Source organism: Typopeltis vanoorti, chromosome 20 (assembly GCF_054136105.1).
Source record: "Typopeltis vanoorti isolate ZY-2024b chromosome 20, IOZ_Tvanoo_1.0, whole genome shotgun sequence".
Classification (NCBI taxonomy): Eukaryota; Metazoa; Arthropoda; class Arachnida; order Uropygi; family Thelyphonidae; genus Typopeltis; species Typopeltis vanoorti.
In genome coordinates this window covers 91,622,298-91,641,102 of record NC_143568.1, presented here as the reverse complement: position 1 = coordinate 91,641,102, position 18,805 = coordinate 91,622,298, and the positions used below count along the sequence as shown (strand labels likewise).

The following is an 18,805-nucleotide window of genomic DNA, read 5'->3' as shown; positions in this document are numbered from 1 at the left end:
CACGGCTTTGCTGGCACATACGCACTCTTTTGTCGAAATTTTCCATGACCGTTTTGCATAAATGTGGCTGAATTTCGTTGATACAGCGCTCAATTTCCTTGTTGTTCCTGCATCCACTTGTTGTTCCATAATCCATTCAACGAACTCTCTTCGCTGTGTGTGGTCAGTAGGCTTCAGTTCTTGAGTCAATTGAACTTTGTAAGCATAAAGATGCAAATCTTTCGTGAGAATACGCTGTAGAGAGCTTCTCGAAATGCCCAATTCAAGAGCACGGTGCCGAATTGATGTTCCTGGACTCTCAGCAACACTCTCACGAACTGCTTCGATGATTTCTGTTGAACGACTTGTTGAAGGACGGCCAGAGTGTATAAGATCACTAATTGACCCAGTTTCCTTGAATTTTTTAATTAATCTTTTCACAGTTGATGACGTTAAATCACTATTCCGACCATATTTTGTACGAAAATTGCGAACTGTAGCTGCCAAACCTTCATTATTTTTAAAATATTGCTCAACAATGAAATTGCGTTGTTCTTTCGTGTAGCGCTCCATTTTTAATAACCCTGAACTGTCAGCTGTCACGCTGTCTTTTTTTTTCTCGTTGGCAACACTTTACCGCACAAATGGCGCTAAATTTAAATCTTGCGTGAATTTTAGGACACCCTATATAAGACCTGGGATTCGAAATAGGTCTTTCCCCATCCAAAGAAACATTTGATTGGAAAGATTGCAGACGCCTGTTTCAAATTCTTTTAAACTTTTGCCTGTTTTCAGGAAAAAATTCTGATTATCCGCTTGAAACAAAAATATCTGCTATTTCCTCACATCATTATCGCTAAGACTAGATCGTTGTTGTATTGATGCATTCTCATAATTCACCTAGAATTATGAAAATGGTTGCGTAGTAATTAATAAAGAAAAACGTTAGAAAAAGAAATTCTGTCTTTCTTCTTCTTCTCTCTCCTTCATCCTAAGGCTGTGATTTCCACTTGGATAACAGATTGACATTTAATGCAATCGGCTTGCTATTCTCTGCTGCATCTGCTAATGGCGGACATGCCTATAGATTTGTTTTCATAGGACCTGTTTGCCTGCTCGACTTTCTTGAAACCGAGGTATGAAGGATCTAGATCGTCATTCACAGGAACAATTAATTTACTTTCTAGATTAGGATTATGAAGTTCAGACGAATAATACTAATACTTAATTCAAACTACCAGCGCAACGAATAATTTAATGCGTTTAATATTTTTAGATTTATCATGTAATTACTAGAGATGCACTTACCATAAGATTCCCCATCATCCCAGAACAAAGAACCAGCAGCCTGTCCTGCACTATCGGGTGCTATGAAGAGTCCCATCGGTTGGGTCCGACTGAAACAAAATCACATTTTTCAAAATATACAAAAGTAGTTCACTATGTGACCAAATAAAGAAAACAAATACTTTATTGGAGTTATTTTAAATTTTTTCCCTGAAAACAGTTCGTTTTACATGATGAAATCCTATACGATATACGGTGGGTGTTATATAAGACGGAATAAATTATGAAAATATTAAAAATTAATCATTTATAATTAAGCATTTCAGTGAATACTTAATTACGTATTTATTGAAAGCAGGATACTAATAAAATCGTTCGCATGTTGAATAAGCTGTGAAAATTAAACATTTTCACAGGTTAATTTCAACATTTTTTTTTTTTATTCATCTTTTATCGGTTTGCAAAGTTTTGAAGAGTATCGTTTGGCAGTTTGGATACCTTTAAAGTAGAATTTCATCAGCCATGAAAGACAAATATTGAATATCACATCTATGGTGTTAGTAACATATAAAGTAATTAAGTTTCTGATAAGGAAAATGACCTTACCTTTGAGCCGTAGTCATTTTAGGTGTCTGAAATGGAAGAATCGAGCCACCCTTCACATGAAGATTGACACGTCCCTGATCAGTTAGATGGATAGTGGTTCCTGGTCCGTCACTGAACACTGAACCCTAAAAATTAAAACAGCAGAAATATCTCGGGAATGATAGGAAATAAAAGGCAAATTAAAAAAGTGTCAGAAGATGCATTTTTTTGTCAGAGCTTAATTGATGTGAAGAGATTAATGTGAAAAGAAATATTTCTGTTAAAAACAACCTCATAATTTTCAGAACCTGGTTAATTTTTGTTTAACGTAAATAAGCGGTAAACCTTTAATTTGATCTGAAGTGAACTAGATTTGGCTCCAAAAGAATACCAACAAATGGCTTCTTTTGATGAAACACTATTCTATATACATTAATGACTGGTAAAGCAATGCAGAGCTTCGCTTCTATAAAAAATTCATTTTCTTTTTTTACTTTGTACCTCAAGTTGCAAATAAACTGATTTGACATGAAAGTTAGCTATGAGTACTCCTTTTTTCATAATATAAAGCCAAATATAAAGTATTTTGCTGTACAGATTCAGCCTCTTCTATGTTATTATCGGCAAATTAAAATTTAAAATCACATTTCAAATGTTTATAAGTATATTGTCGTTTACTTTATAAAGCCGCCAAGGTCATGTTGACTTCTCAATAACGCAAGCAATGTTTTTGATATAAGTGGTGAAGATTTTTTGTAGCTGCTTGACAACGAAACAACCTCAAGTATGCAAAGGGATTTCAAAATGTTTCTCCATCAAAGGAAAAAAAAGTTTCAGGTATCCCCACCCCCTTCAAGAAAGTCACTCGCGTTCCCCGACCGTAGTACGTAATTTAGTGTTTATTTTAGTTTTTTATTTCATGTGAAGCATATAAAAAATATCCACAGTGTACTCATAAATGAATATTGCAGTTGGATATTGGTGTGGTTTCGGGGGGGGAGGAGGGAGAATTTTTCATCATTTACTTGACTTAAAACGCACATCAATTTTCTCTCATTCGTCCTCTAGATATACTTACTGTATAATAATCGTACCATTTTCCAGCAGGAAAGTAAGCATCGGTTCCGGTTGCTCCCTGCGAAAAAAAAAATAAAACACTTAAGAACATTCGGAGTTTATTCTTATGAAATAAGATCATCATAATCACAGAATGTATTTACTGGAATAAAGAGAATTTAGGAATGAATTGGGAATACTTTGGGAATATTAAAAATTCTTTATTTCTCTAAATGCTTGGAGAATCAATTTTGGAATTAATGTTCCAAAGGGAAAAAAAAAAAAACTGAATTAAGTATTAGCATGCAATTTGGAAAGGGTAGTTTCCTAAATGTTCTCAAAATGTTACAAGAAAATTAGGACAGTTGTTAGGGTATATGCCTTTCTACAGAAGCACTATTTTGCCGCCCCTAAATTCAAGAAAAAAAAAAAAAAAAACGTGTTTTATGGTTGGTTTTTGATGCCCTCCAAACCTGCTGCTTTTAGGCATTTCCTTAGATGCTTCGTAGATTACAACGGCCCTGAAGAGAACTTTAGTTTGCGTTTGGATTCATTTCAATATTCAATCGAATAACTGCGCCATTGCTGTTATCCATACATGTTTAGCTGCGCATTCAATCGGCTACATCATCAAAGCATGCAATATTTACCGGATATTTTTTTTTTTCGATTGTTTCTCTTTCACGATTTTTAATAGTTTAATTTGTTATACAATTATACGCTCACCTGACAACCAAAACTGCAAAAGTTGTTCTGAAATTTAAATATTAGTAGTATTGCAGCACTTTTAAGCACGACCTCCTAAGAATCGAAATGAATACACCCTGATTATTATCGTGAAATTTTTTTCCGCTGTGAAATTCAGATTGTACTCTTAGAAAGCCGGCTAAACATAGCCTAGTTTGAGAGATCTTTTGAACAAATGTATTATTTTAAAAATTTATAAAATCTAATGAAACTAACGTAATTGTTTCTGTTAAGCAATTAAAGAATGGTTAATCGAAATATAAGCATTTAACTTACCTCGTACACTATCGGAGATATCAAAAGTGCAGGTCCCCACATAAATTGGAAATTAATATCCCAGGTATTTCGATCTGTAGGAAACCTAACAAGGGAATTAACTTTTATTTATTTTTAAAATGTAATGTTTCGAAAGTTACTTTCAAATGTATGCGACACTAGCCTGTGAAAATTAGTATTGTTATTATTATTATTAATAAAATGTAGATAAACTATACTCAACGATTAAACAAATAGTTTTAAAGCACAAAGAATGCTTCTCTATTTTAATTACTTAACTGGATTTCTAATTAGCACTATCGTAAAATTTTACTTCTGATTTCTAACGTCTGGATTCATATTTTTTTTTCACTTAATTTTTAATTTTTGAATTAACTTTCGAATGTTATCATGGTATTGGTTTTCGAATTTAGTATACTGAACCAAAAATTATCAAGTTATCTTAAAATTTCATCTATGAAAAAGAAAGAAAAGAAAATTATATGGAGGTGGAAATACTGGAGTAGAAATTTGAAAATATGTATTTGCATACGATGAAAAGGTTACGATTGGGGGATGATGTTTTGCATCCAAGATATCTGACTGCAAAGATATTTTTGTAGTTAAATATTTAAGTTCGTAAAATATTCTGACTAATTAAATCATTCAAAATAAATTTAGTTTAATCCTTTATCCAAGTGTAAGCAAACAAACTTTGCCCCTGAAGTATCTTCAGGACTGAGGCAACTCGTGGTAAAGGTGGACCAAGCTCTCATCACTATTTGTCTTAGTACTTCCAACATCTTTCTCTAAATCCAGAGTAATTTAATAATAAGGTGAGACACCTTTTGGCAACTCGTATTGGTACATATGACTTCTCTGCTTCCACCTTAGTATCACCACCTCTGGGGTCTGGCTCCCACTGACAAGACCTCAATAAAGGTCGAACCCGGTCTGGGTAGTGGCCTTTCCCTTAATGCATAGCATTATACATGTCCGCAAGATGTGTTTTGCATTATGGGAGATACTAAGACAAATAGTGATGAGAGTTTGGCCCACCTTTACTACGAGTTGCCTCAGTCCTGAAGATACTTCGGGAGCAAACTTTGCTTGTTTACACTTGGATAAAGGATTAAACTAAATTTATCATGGTCTAACCAAATGGAAATAAACTTCTAAATCATTCAAAACGTTGTGCAATATAAGGGTTGATCAAAAATATGTGGGAATTTTTTAAGGGAAAATTTGATATTTGTCAACATTTCTTGACCTTACATACTAGAAAAGAATGTGGGGATGCGGCTTCCATCTTCTGTTTTAGGTATGTGATTAACTTGCCCATAGCCGTGTAGGGTGGGAGGAGGCTAATCGCAAGTGCAAACATATTTGTGAAATAGACATGATGAAAAAGCAAAAGAAAAAGACTTACGAAACGCGCGCTGTGTGTGTGTGTGTGTGTGTGTGTGTGTGTGTGTGTGTGTGTGTGTGTGTGTGTGTGTGTGTGTGTGTGTGTGTGTGTGTGTGTGTGTGTGTGTGTGTGTGTGTGTGTGTGTGTGTGTGTGTGTGTGTGTTGTCAAATTATTTTACTAGGATTATTTTAAATAATAATACTAGGAGAATGAATGTAGTTGATGATCTGATCCAATTTGATATTTGAGTCGTCTCAATAGGTGATTGTGAAGTTTTAAGACAAAACTGATCGCTTTCTTTAATTATCGAGGTTCTTTGCATCAGAAAGTTCATCCTCGAGGCTTTTCATCTCTCAAAACAAGCAAAACTTGCCAGAAGACCATCGCAATTTACAGACATAATCCACTGGGCCTCATATCCTTCGTTGCTTCTGCCATAAATCCAAAACTAAGAAACCACTCCTGAAGCCAAGATAATGGATCTCACTGAAACCAGTGAACCAATCATTAGTTCAGAACCTTCGTGCTCTTCCAGATACCATGTCATCGGAACAGTTTCTGAAATGATCTTCCAGCAAGACTGTTTTCTGCATCATGATTATGCCTCGCACCATACTGTCCTGGGTTCTTCCTAGTCAAACACGTCATCCCTGCAACTTCCTACGAGCTTTCTCTCTATCTTTATCCGTTAAATCAGGCTAAAAAATAACCTTCAATGGGAAAATGATTGCAGACTAAAAAGCACTGCTGCTGACAGTGTCAATAAGACTTACAAAAGTGTATTAAACCAAGGCTGTCCTAAGAATTTCCCGCGGGCCGCATGCAGCCCGCCTGTGGGTTTTGATTTTCACGAGCCAAAAAAATAAAATGACAATTTGAATCGAATGCGTGTTAGATATTTTAATTCTACCACTAATCGATAATCTCGATGTTGGTTATTTTATTTGGTGTTTTTACATCACTATATACCCACGTGTTTTTCAAATATTCAATGTGTCAAAGAAGCGTTCTTACATTGTTTTGTTCCAACGCGCATGCTCCGGGAGCTCACAGGGAACGTGAGCGCCGGATTAGTGCGCCATTAGTGGTGTTCGTTTGTTCAGCTTTCGAGGTTGTGTTTCTGCTGCTCACCAAATTACTAGATACGCATTGTGATGCGGCCCTCGGATTACCTAAGGTTGGACAGCCCTGCATTAAACGATGGAAGAATCGCTGCATATAATCAGGAGAAATGTACTTTCAAGGAGATAAACATAGCTCGAACTTTTTTTTTTTTTTTTTTTTTTTTTTTTGTTAACCGGCCAAGTGCATACGATGAGATGTATTTTGTATGCCAGTCAGGTGAAATGACAATTTAAAAACAGATTACAATATGTGTATATCATCCTGCCTTGCACAATCGAAGACAGAATTCCTGTTTCAATTTGTAACATCACATTTTATATAGTAACAATTTGATGTTTGGTTAAATAACTTTTTTTTTTTTTTCTGTTGGTCGTGGACTAGTGGTCAAGAATCATGCTTTCGCTTCGCACCTCTCGTAATTGAATTGAAATGGAAACATATATCACACGTTTGTTCAATAAGTAAGAAAAAAGTGTTTCAACCAAATACATTTAATAGGATATAAAGATTAATTACTTACTCATGTAATAGTGGCCGAACTACGGTGGCTCCCTCTATGTGTGCTGAATGAAACAGCGTGTACAAATAAGGCAAAAGTTCATAGCGAGTATTCAATGCTTGACGCGAAGCATTAATTACCTTTTCTCCCATTACAGCAGGATCTTGATCCTACAAATTACAATAATTCACTTATATATGGGGAAAAACATGAGATCTCAGGTTCTCTCTCTCTCTCTCTCTCTCTCTCTCTCTAGAGCATTTAATATAAATATGAACTTCGATAAGAGTGTAAAATAAAAAATAAATATAATGATTACATAACCTACCCTACTACTCATATTATTATGATTTCGGCTGAAAGGATAGAAGGCTCCAAGTTGCATCCATCGCATACAGAGTTCTTCCGTCGTATCGCCCATAAAACCGCAAATGTCTGCTCCTACCTATGTAGAGAGGGGAAAAAATGCTTATTAAGCAACAAAGACAAATTAAATGAAACCCTAATACAATATTTGAGTCAAAGAGTGAAAAAGCACAGCGTTAGAAAGCTAAACAAGTAGTAGTGTTAAGTAGAAGTGGGAAGTAAAGAAGAATATTGAGCATGGATTTATGGGAAATCGCTCATACAAATTTTGACAACAAAAAAGGTAAAATTATTCATGAAAGAAGAAGAGTGGAAGTTTATTCCACTTTTCTTGCAACCAGACCAAAATATTCTGGTGTCCCGGGCATTAGATATCCTCTTATGTTCAAGTCTAATGCCAGTCAACATTAATAGTTCATTTCTACGAACTACATGAACAAATTTAATATTTTATTTTTATTATGATTTATTAGATTTTTATATAACAAAAAGAGAAATTTCAATTGAGTAAAGTGAAATTTTCTCATTAACAATGCAAGATTATTTAATTAATATTTTTATTAATAAATGCAGTATTTAGTTAGCTTTTTTTTATGTTTAAGTCTATTGTTATACGTATCGTTTAAACAAACAAAATTATGGTGAGAATGGATAGTGTAAATGTTGTTCACAAGGTGGCAGCACTTACATATGGAATTCCGAAGAGTGAGAACTCCATGATACCTGGAATAGAATCTCGAAGTTGGCTCCATAAACTTTTGTTATCACCAAGCCAGTGGGTGGTATAGCGACCACTGCCAGGATATGTAGAACGACTCAATACCATTGGACGTTTGCCAGGTTTTATTTTCAACAGAGTACTACGATAAAAAAAAAAAAGGACAAAAATGAAATGTCGGCCAATTTTTTTATATTATAATAATAAGAACGTGAATGCCAGAATTGCGCGCGCGCGCACACACACACACACACACACACACACACACACACACACACACACACACACACACACACACACACACACACACACACACACACACACACACACACTATTAACATTATTCTGATTGTTCATTATTGTCAAGCTTCATCAGCGATGACGTCGCATTTTTGAGACCAGGCCGAAACTTTAACCGAAAACCAACCATTTTGAAACAGCTGTCAGGCCAGTGAAACCTTGTCAAAATGGACCAGTAGGAGGCGAATATATGGACGCTTGGGCAAAACGATTATCTCTCCTATAAGGTTCGGTTAGGGCAACTCGTAAATGCCGGCGAGTGTATTCCCGTAAGCTCTTTGGTCAAATTTCGTACGAAACGTTTATAGTTTCTGTATTCGGCTTTGAAATAATGTTGGATTTAATATCCACTTGACTTATAATTTTGCATCGCCGAAATGAAGCCTTTTGGCTCTTTGTTTTAGTAAAAACTCAAGAGTAGTTTACAATTTGTAAAATTAAAACAAAGGAAATGGGCTTAAAATAGTTGTATAGTCAAATACGTAATATTTCCAACCATAAAGTAACCAGAACTGCAAGTGGTATTATTTCAGTGATTTATGCAACAAGAGGTTTTTATATGGAAAATGAAAAACTATAAACCTATAGCAGATTACTGCTCGATGGGCTAAGGTTTCATATGTTTTTAACTATACTTTAATTACACGTTACAGGAAGTTATTTTTTAACATAAACTAGAAAGGGTTCAGAATGAGCCGGAGCAAACACAGAACGTTTTTAAGCTACTTTAGGGCTCTGATAATGGAAGCGATGAATTTCATGTCCCACTTAAAGGCATTCACAAAACATCCATGCTCTCTTTAAGCAACAGGCCGCTGGTTTGAGCCCCACTATGGGCATGACAAGCATCGTTGCTATGAGTAGGCTAAAGATTAGATAATTTGGGAGTGGTTTCTCACATTAGAAAATGAAATTCATCGCCATCTGAAGACATCTGAAAACATCCATGACACAGCAGGTCGGTTAGGGAGAGAATAGAGACTATTGATGATCTTACTCTATTCGACTCTGCATAAACTCTGATTCCGTGCATCGGATTGCGTACTAAGTTGGGAATATATTAATGAGAAGGAATTTCGTCACTAAACTTTAAAAATCATCATTTGAATAACTAATTAGTCTATTGCAATATTACATTTTCCCGACATATCAAGTTACAGGAAAGAGTAAATATTGAAGTGACCTTCTCTGTTATTCTTACGCAAAAGCGGCTATGAGGTCATTATTATCCTGTTTGTTAGTTGTGTTGTCTTCAGCCGTCTACCTGTTTAGCTGGATTAAAAACCGGTGGCGTAGGAATTCTTTGTCATTGGGAGAGTTGCCAAGTGTGCTCTAGCAGTCCGTTTTACCAGTTATCGAAACTCCCACACTGTAAAAGACGTTTTAGCTACACATTTGCCAAGGGTTCTAAAAGCCTGGCTATGCTAAATTAAAGTGACTAAAACTAAATAGCTGGTAAGAACTGTTGTAAGAACTGTAATCATCGAGTGATCTTTCAGGACGTTATTGTTTCTCTTGAACTTTTGCTTATCGACGTGTGAGTAAGGCGTTTTCATTGATAAAAAGTAGTTGTCGCAATTTTCATCATCAAGACTTCTTGTGCAACAGCAACAACACTGCAAAACACGAAGGGAATGTTAAACATCTGACATTGAAGTGAAAGTTCCGATCACCAAATAATAAACTTATACAAAATGGAATGATGAATGACAAAAGCTACACCTCAAGCAAAAAATACACAGAAAAATAACGATAATACAGTAGAACCTTCTGTTCTTTATATATGAATCGTAAAGATTGATTTCAAGCGACACATTTCTTATCAATGCTTAACTTTTATGGTCGTTGCATAATTTTAAGTTATCTGTAACAATAAATCCAGGTTATCGTTAGTGAGCGATTGTAGTAATCAGTATTTCTATTATATTCGAAGAAGCAAAACACACGAAATGAGAAGGAGACCTCTAAATAATTGAGCATAATGCTCAATTATTTATAGGTTAACCCAACAAATTTATAAGTTAATCCAACAATATAGCAAAGTGATAAATAATCGTAATGTATGGTAACAGTGTGCAAGTTGCAGTTTTAATTAGATTAGTATTTTATTGTTGTATTAATTTACTTAACTGCTTAGGAAAGCTAAGAAGAGTTTCCGGAATGAAAATATCCCTTTATGTTCCATTTTCAGTTGAAAAGCTTCTTGTACAGACGGAATTCGAACCCTCTTTCAGATCAAAGAGCAAATATCGCATTGTAGGCACTGCGTGAAGGAAAATTATATATCGAATACTGCGATTTCAAATATTATAGTAATTAACCAAATTATGAATCGTATAATGAGTTTTTTAAGTACTTTGTTAATAAATTATTGTGTAGCGCTATTACAGAAAAGCGAAATCTGTCACGAGATCATTTTTATCGACTTTGTATTGTTGTGTGTTGGGTTAATCAGTAAATGTATTGACTTGTTGCCAAAGCTCGTTATTTGCATGCTGGAATAAATCAAGTTCTCAAAAGATTCAACTCCTTTTTTATGTATAAGTGGCCATAAAATGAAGCGGACATAAAATGTTTTAATATAAAGCACTTACTGAAACGTGATATTGGCCTGAAAGAAACCATACAGGTTGTGAACGTTGTAGTGCATCCCTTTCTCCTGTTGAGCATCCATACAGATCGTCTTTTGGAAGAGCTTTTCATTTTTTGCTGACGAACCCAAAGCACCTGCGAAAAGAACAAGTCGGCAGTAAGATTAAAATAATGGCCGTCAACACTAAGCACCGCTGTGCATGTATAATGTCTTCAAAAAGTCTAAATCTTAAATAAGATTTAGACTTTTTGAAGTCCCCATAACATTTTTTAGCCTTATGAGACCTTCTTCAGTCAGATATGGTTCCTGAAATTTGTTATAAATAAAGAATGAATATTTTATCGCAAAGAATATTAATTCTTTGTGAAAGAATGGTGGCATACGTACTGGAGATCATTTATTAATGATTGGTTTCGACAAGTGTAGCTTGACTAACGAATTTTGCTGTTACTTGAGAAAGAATTAAAATGAGATTTTAATAGAACAATCCTTTGATAGTAGACAGTTGTAGACCTTCTTGTAAAGAAGTTAGCTGTAAGTTACTTTCAAAGTTTTAGACAGGACCGTACTTCTGCACAGGCGCACGAGGCTTTAGCTGAGATCCCGAAAAATTAGGGCCAATTTAAAGGCCCCAAACAAACTGGTTTTAGGATAAATACCAGTGTATAAAGCGACAGAAGATTCAAAGAATCTTCTGTGAGTGTGTCCTTCGCGCAGCAGTTTAGCAGTTTAAGGGTTTTTTCGAAGTACTGAGATCAGAAGGTCGGAAGTTTAAAGTGTTTTGAAGCATTGAAAAATTTGGATGATCGATAGTCAAATAGGATATATAGTATACAGAGTGTGTGAATTAACTCGCATCTACAAGTGGATTAGGATCGTCTTTACGAAGCAACTAAAGAAGGTGCATGGAAGAGAACCCGGACACCGTAAGTAAATTTTCTATTTACTATCACCCATCCACTACCAACTCACAATAGCATACCGGCAGATCCAAATGGAGGAACTAACGTTAACAAACTTTAGCTATGAACAATTAATAACACTCTTCAGGAAGATAGGTTCAGAACTGGAAACCAGATATCCGGGCACTGTAACACTCATACAATCAGCACCAAACGACGAAGGACCTCATGGCCCCACTGACTTAGAAGTTGAACATCCAGAACCCTCCCCACAAGAACACTACCCGAACTCAGAAGAGACGACTGAAGATTTCGAAGTAATCAACAGAAACAAACGACGAAAGGTCACAGACACAGTATTACAGGAAACACCAATGGACGCATCAAGCAACACAAAAAAAGAACGCATCCCTCCAGTTATCCTCCGATCGAAGGAAAAATGGACGGAGACAGCAAATATCATGAAACACAGCCAGATCAAGTTCTCTACAGCAAGAAATACAGCGGAGGGAATACGAATACAACCCGAAACAGTAACAGATTTCAGAAACCTCACTAAAAAACTAGACGACTCACTGATCCCTTACCATACATTCGCATTAAAAAGCGAGAAAAACTTGAAAGTTGTAATAAGGGGAGTAGTCGAATCAATAACAACAGAAGAAGTAAAAGTAGACCTCACAAGACAGGGCTTTGCACCCATAAAAGTCTCGAGAATGCACAGAGGAGACAAAACCCCGATGCCGCTAATACTAATCGAGATAGATAAAGACAAACATGAAATATACAATATAAGAACAGTGTGCGACCTCATCATCAGAATGGAACCACTTCGAAGGAGGGCATCAACCGGACAGTGCCACCGATGCCAAAAGTACGGACACGCCCAGAGCCGATGCAAGGTAGAGTTCAAATGCCTGAAGTGTGGAGCCAAACACCCCACAGCTTCCTGTACTAAACCCCGTACAACTCCAGCAAAATGTGCAAACTGCGACGGCCCGCACCCTGCAAACTATAAGGGATGCCCTAAACACCCAACCAATGAAGTGACAACACGGAAAACAAGAGGTCCAAGTTCCACAACAGACACAAACAAACACACGCCACCCACATCAAAACCAGCAACTCCCACAACTACCCGAGTAAACACAACATATGCTGACATAGTAAGAACAAACCAAGAACCCACCACCCACAACCAACCACCCAACTCAGCCAAAATAACAGCCGCCCTAGGCGAAATGTTACTGGCATTCAGTAAGACAAACCCCACCCAAGAATCAACAAAACACTTCATGAAAAACGCACAAGTAATCTTCTCTACCCTCACTCATGAATAACACAACCAACACCAACAATTCACTACAGATAATATATTGGAATGCAAACGGCATACTCAACAAAATGCACGAACTAAGAGAATTCATACAACGCATAGACACAGACATAATACTAATAAACGAAACTCACCTACGCCCATCAGACAACCCAAAACTAATAAACTACCAACTATTCAGAACCGACAGAACAACAGCCAGAGGTGGAGGAACAGCTATCTTCATCAGGAAACAACTTAGATTTAACGAAATAAAACCCCCCCAGCTCACAACCCTAGAAGTCACAGGACTACAAGTTCACCTAGCCAACACAAACAGCCTCAAAATTTATGCCACATACAACTCTCCAAACAAACACATATCTACCACAGACCTGTCACAGCTACTAGACAATAATGAAACCATAATAATGGCTGGTGACTTAAACGCTAAACACCCAGCATGGAATAGCAGGATTGCAAACAAAAGCGGCAAAATCCTACACAATTTCATCGCTAACAGGAACATTGTAGTCGCAGGACCGATCGAACCCACACACTACGGCACGTTAGGGCGACCAGACGTACTAGACATAGTTATCATGAGAAACGTGAACCATCAATACCAGCTAATAACAATAAACGATCTAAGCTCAGACCATAACCCAGTCCTACTCCAGCTGGGCGCTACACCCGAAGAAACAACTACAAACCCTACCACCACAAACTGGACACAACTACCCACAAAAATCAAGGACATCATAGGACCCATACCTATCATCTCCACGAAACAAGATATCGAAACTGCAGTCTCCAACCTAGAAAAACAAATAACCCTAAGCCTAGCAGCAGTAACCTCGATTACGTCCAACAAGAAACCAAACCAACTCCCAGAAGACATCAGAAAACTCATTCGGCACAAAAATAAAATACGCAGACAATATCACAAAACATTAGCGCCACAAGACCGGCAAGAACTCAACAAAGCTACTCAACTAGTCCGCTATGCAATCAGAGATTTCCGCAACCAACACTGGGAAAACACACTCCGATCTATACAACCAAATGACCAAGCACTATGGAAACTCCTCAAAAGCCTTCGCAACACGTCAAGCTACGTACCACCAATTCATGGGGAACGCGGGACGGTCTACCGCAATGACGAAAAAGCGGAGGCTTTCGCGGACAGCCTAGAACTACAATTCAGCCCCAACTACAAGAATGTAGACCTAACATTTATCACAAAAATACACCGACAGACACGAAATGCACTAAGGCACCACAACCAGCAACCGAATATCCGCCCAACATCCCCAAAAGAAATACGCGAAATAATTAAACACCTTAAAAATAAAAAAGCGCCAGGTCCAGACAAAATCACGAACAAATTAATCAAACACCTACCACACAAAGCACTCATGCACATAGTTGCCATCACAAACGCGATGCTCAGGCTTAGCTATTTCCCAAACCGTTGGAAGACTGCAGACATAATCCTGATCCCCAAAACAGGAAAAGACCCGAAATTCCCACAAAATTACAGACCCATCAGTCTCCTCTCCTGTCTCGGAAAAATATCCGAAAAAGTAATCCTGACCAGACTACAAGAAATAGCCACCAAAAACAACATCATCCCAAACGAACAATTCGGGTTCAGACCACACCACAACACGGTACAACAGGTACAAAGAATCACAGAATACATCACAAAGGGTTTCAATTGGAAACAACAAACCGGTGCCATTTTCCTCGACATAGCCAAAGCTTTCGACAAAGTATGGCACATCGGTCTCCTACATAAACTAATAACAGCAAAAGTACCAATACACCTAGTCCTCCTGATCAGCTCATACTTGAAAAACAGAAAATTCCGAGTGAAAATACAAGGAATAATATCCACTGAACGCAAAGTCACAGCGGGAGTTCCACAAGGCTCACTACTTTCTCCCCTATTATTTGCCATCTACATGGCTGATATCCCACAGAACAAAACAACGATTTCTGCCTACTACGCAGACGACACAGCCATTTTAACCAGATCACTATGCCCAAAACTGATAACAAAACGACTACAAACCGCAGCAAATGAACTCGAACTCTGGTTCAAAAACTGGAGGGTCGACGTAAACGGAGATAAAAGCGCAGCAATACTGTTCACAAGGAGGAAAAAATCCCCCCACAACGCAGTACACATATTCAACAAAATAATCCCATGGGTAACAACAACGAAATACCTAGGAATACAACTTGACAAAAAACTACACTTCAATACCCACATTGCACACACATGCGCCAAAGCAAACACAGTCATAGCCCAAACATACCCACTAACCAACAGACGCAGCTGCTTAAGCATAGACAACAAACTACTCATCTACAAATCAATCATAAGACCCATAATAACATACGGATCACCCGCGTGGAGTCACACAGCACCTTACAACATCAAAAAACTCCAAACAATACAAAACAAATGTTTAAGAATGTCATTTGACGCCCCATGGTTCATACGAAACACACAGCTCCATCGAGAAGCAAATACACCGACAATTCTCAAATACCTCCAACAAACAGCCACAAATTACTTCACACAAGCAGCCACCCACCCAAACCAACTAATAAGGACAGCGACAGATTATAATGAACAGGATAAAATGAAACACAAACGCCCCAAAACAATCCTGCTATTCCAAAGCTAACCATAAACCACACAGCCCGAATAGGGCGAGCACTTGCTCAATAACTACTCCCCCCCCCCTCCCTCAAGAGACACATACCAGACAAAGGGAGTAAAAGCCAAGGGCTTGGATCTCCAGCACACCAGTTTAAGTCACAAGTCACAGAATCTTCTGTCTTTATTGCAAAGAAACATTGAATATTTGATGTGTGCTTATCGCTACCAAGCAGGGTACACTTTGATTAGAAGCTTAGCTTGACATGTATAACAGTGAAAAGTAGTCCGAACTAGACGGTATCATCGTCATACGCCATCTACTTAATTAATTATAGTCGTGTTTTAAGTATACTAACTGGCATCAGGGGCGGCTCGTGCATAGGCACTGCAGAACTGCAGCACCCCCAATTTTTCTCGATATATAAATATATTTAATTTTATCATCAACAATCCTATACAATTCTCTTATTTTATATAAAAAATAATAAAAATCCATCTTGTAGCACTTAGGAGGGCGAAGGACGCTAGCAGCACTGTGTTTATCACAGTGTCACATTGCTACTCGCGCAAGCTTATGCACATTATAGTGAGATGCGAGCTATTAGCGCAATGCGGCACTGTCCGTGGCGCAGTTCCACTGTTGTTTATATGCACTTTGCGTGTAGTAGTGTTCGTAGTGCTTATCGTGTTTACTCCGTCTCTTTAAATATTTGGACATTACAATTAAAGGATTTAATTGTAATGTCCAAAAATTGTAAATCCATTCCTTTATTACAATTAAAAGAATGAATTTTATTTTAAAGTAATTTTGAATTATTTGAAACTTTAAATTTATCGATAATAAAAAATATGTTTTCATGTTTAATTTTTTTTTTAAATTTTACCAAAATTTTGATATTTTATCCAAACACGCATACACTGTACTTACAGTGTGTATGTATATTTCGAAAGTTGCAGCACCCCCACGATTTCAAGCCACGAGCCCCCACTGACTAGCATTAAGGGATGGGGATACAGCCACTCTATACCTCAGTATTATTTGTTGGGAAGTGATGTCTGCAGTTAGCTGTCTGTATTCATTCATTGTAGTGTTTGATTGATTTTTTTCTCCAAAGTTGGCATATTAAATCGGTGAGAATCTTTCACTTTACAAAAACATGTAATCATTAGCGAATGCTTCATTACTTGAGAGTTTCTGCAGTTTTTCTACTTACCCATGGCATACGGAGGATAATTCCAGGAATTTCGGACACATCCATTGACCGATCCTTCTACAAAATTGGATGGTTCATTCATATCCTACGAATATCATAAAAATACATTAAAATGAGTAAGAATTAATTACAGGTATTCATTTTTTCCAGTGGCTTTGTTCACTTTTTTTAAAATTTCACTTTTTTCAAATACATAACACAAGCGGAAGGAAAAAGGGGGGAGGAAGGTCTGGAAGATGGCGAACTAGTGGAACCGATGACCGTAGATGGTTGTGGGCACTTCTATTTGAACTAATAGTAACTAATAAATGAGGTCAATGAGAGGCATCATAAGTATTGTGTGAATAATGATTAATATGGACCTCCTACAGTGAGTGTGGACTCCATGAAGATGCCCAGGTAGTTCATAAGAAGAAAATTACTGTTTTTTTACACCTTTATTTACGAAACAACAAGAGAGAAGGAATCTGGACAAATTGGTCTTTCAAAAAAAGCGTCTTAAAAATTATAAAAAAATATATATAATTTAATATTTTAGAAAAAAATATTCAAGTACCAAAAATTCTTTAATTTCACATCGAACACCATTAAACAAAAGGATAATAAATATCCATTGTTATTTTATAGACCAGAAGGCAAATAGCGTTTGCCTTTGAAACTTTAAGTTTCGAAAGTGACAGATTACGAACCGGGGGGGGGGGTTGGAACGTTCTGATAAACACTTAGAACAAAAATGATATCAATGCAACTGATATAACCACAAGAAAGAACATACGAGGAGATAAGAATACAAGAACGTAAGTTCCTTCATAACTCTGCTGCTATTATGCTCTTTCTTGTGATTACATCAGTTGCCTTAATATCAGTTTTTGGTTTCTGGGTGTTTATCAGAACTTTCTGCCCCCCCCCCTTTCCGTACAAAAATCAACCTTTGGTATGAGTTGCCTTAGTATTGGACGTGGTACATTATCCAAATTAGCTTTCGAGCGTCCTGTGAAATCAAATACTAATGTAAGCGAACATAAAAGCTTTGGTATTAGTGCTTCTGATTGGTTGCTGCTTTTTTTTTTTTTTTTTAAGTAATGCAATAGCAAAACAACATTGTATTCGTATTTTCGTGAGCTCTTAGGTCAAATTTACGAAACTTTCATAGTTTCTACAAACATTGAAGCTTTGAAATACATATAATGTTGGAGCTTTTAATATCTCTATTTTCCAAGTAAGCAACATTTTTTTTTTTTTTTTTTTTAGTTTTCGTAAACTGTCGATAGCTTTGAAACTTTTCATGTTTCGAAAAGCAAACATTGTTTGATTTCTTGGCTATAGAATAATGGATATTTATTATCGTTTTTGTTTTAATTATAATGAAAAATATACGAATAACTAAAACAGAATATGAGGAATAATCTCTCATGAGTATATCCCGAAATATGTAATCGAAGGCGAATTTGAGCTCTCATTTACCACCGTCTCAATTCCTTGCTGAGATATTTGTTTTTCTTTACGGCGCTAAGGGATTTCCCTTTTTAAGATTGATTCTTTTCGGAGGGAATGCGTTTTTATTCTTTTTATTTCCATATATTTTCCGAAGATCTTTACGGCCAACCAGACTACTCGGCTGAACAGAAGCAGGCTGGTGGTAGCAGTATCCTGATATAGGACTTGTTCTCATGAACATCAGTGGATTCTCTCATCCCCATTAAATACACTTGATCCCGCATTCTTACCTGGGGAATTGTTTCAGGTCAGATAACCATGTAGGGCAACTCCATAGTTACCAT

At 36.8% G+C, this 18,805-nt stretch overlaps 1 protein-coding gene across 1 annotated transcript in view; it reads right to left on the bottom strand.

Moving 5' to 3' along the window:
- Positions 1 to 18,805, bottom strand: part of LOC150095648 (lysosomal alpha-glucosidase-like) — a 39,333-nt gene that overhangs the window by 6,681 nt on the left and 13,847 nt on the right. Inside the window, exons 10-18 of the mRNA XM_090410230.1 lie at positions 17,025 to 17,109; positions 10,921 to 11,053; positions 7,997 to 8,168; positions 7,271 to 7,387; positions 6,964 to 7,112; positions 3,931 to 4,015; positions 2,930 to 2,986; positions 1,873 to 1,997; positions 1,288 to 1,376 (exon numbers count right to left, since the gene is read on the bottom strand). Coding sequence (XP_090266356.1) covers positions 1,288 to 1,376; positions 1,873 to 1,997; positions 2,930 to 2,986; positions 3,931 to 4,015; positions 6,964 to 7,112; positions 7,271 to 7,387; positions 7,997 to 8,168; positions 10,921 to 11,053; positions 17,025 to 17,109 — 1,012 coding nt within the window. The remainder of the gene's footprint in view (positions 1 to 1,287; positions 1,377 to 1,872; positions 1,998 to 2,929; positions 2,987 to 3,930; positions 4,016 to 6,963; positions 7,113 to 7,270; positions 7,388 to 7,996; positions 8,169 to 10,920; positions 11,054 to 17,024; positions 17,110 to 18,805) is intronic.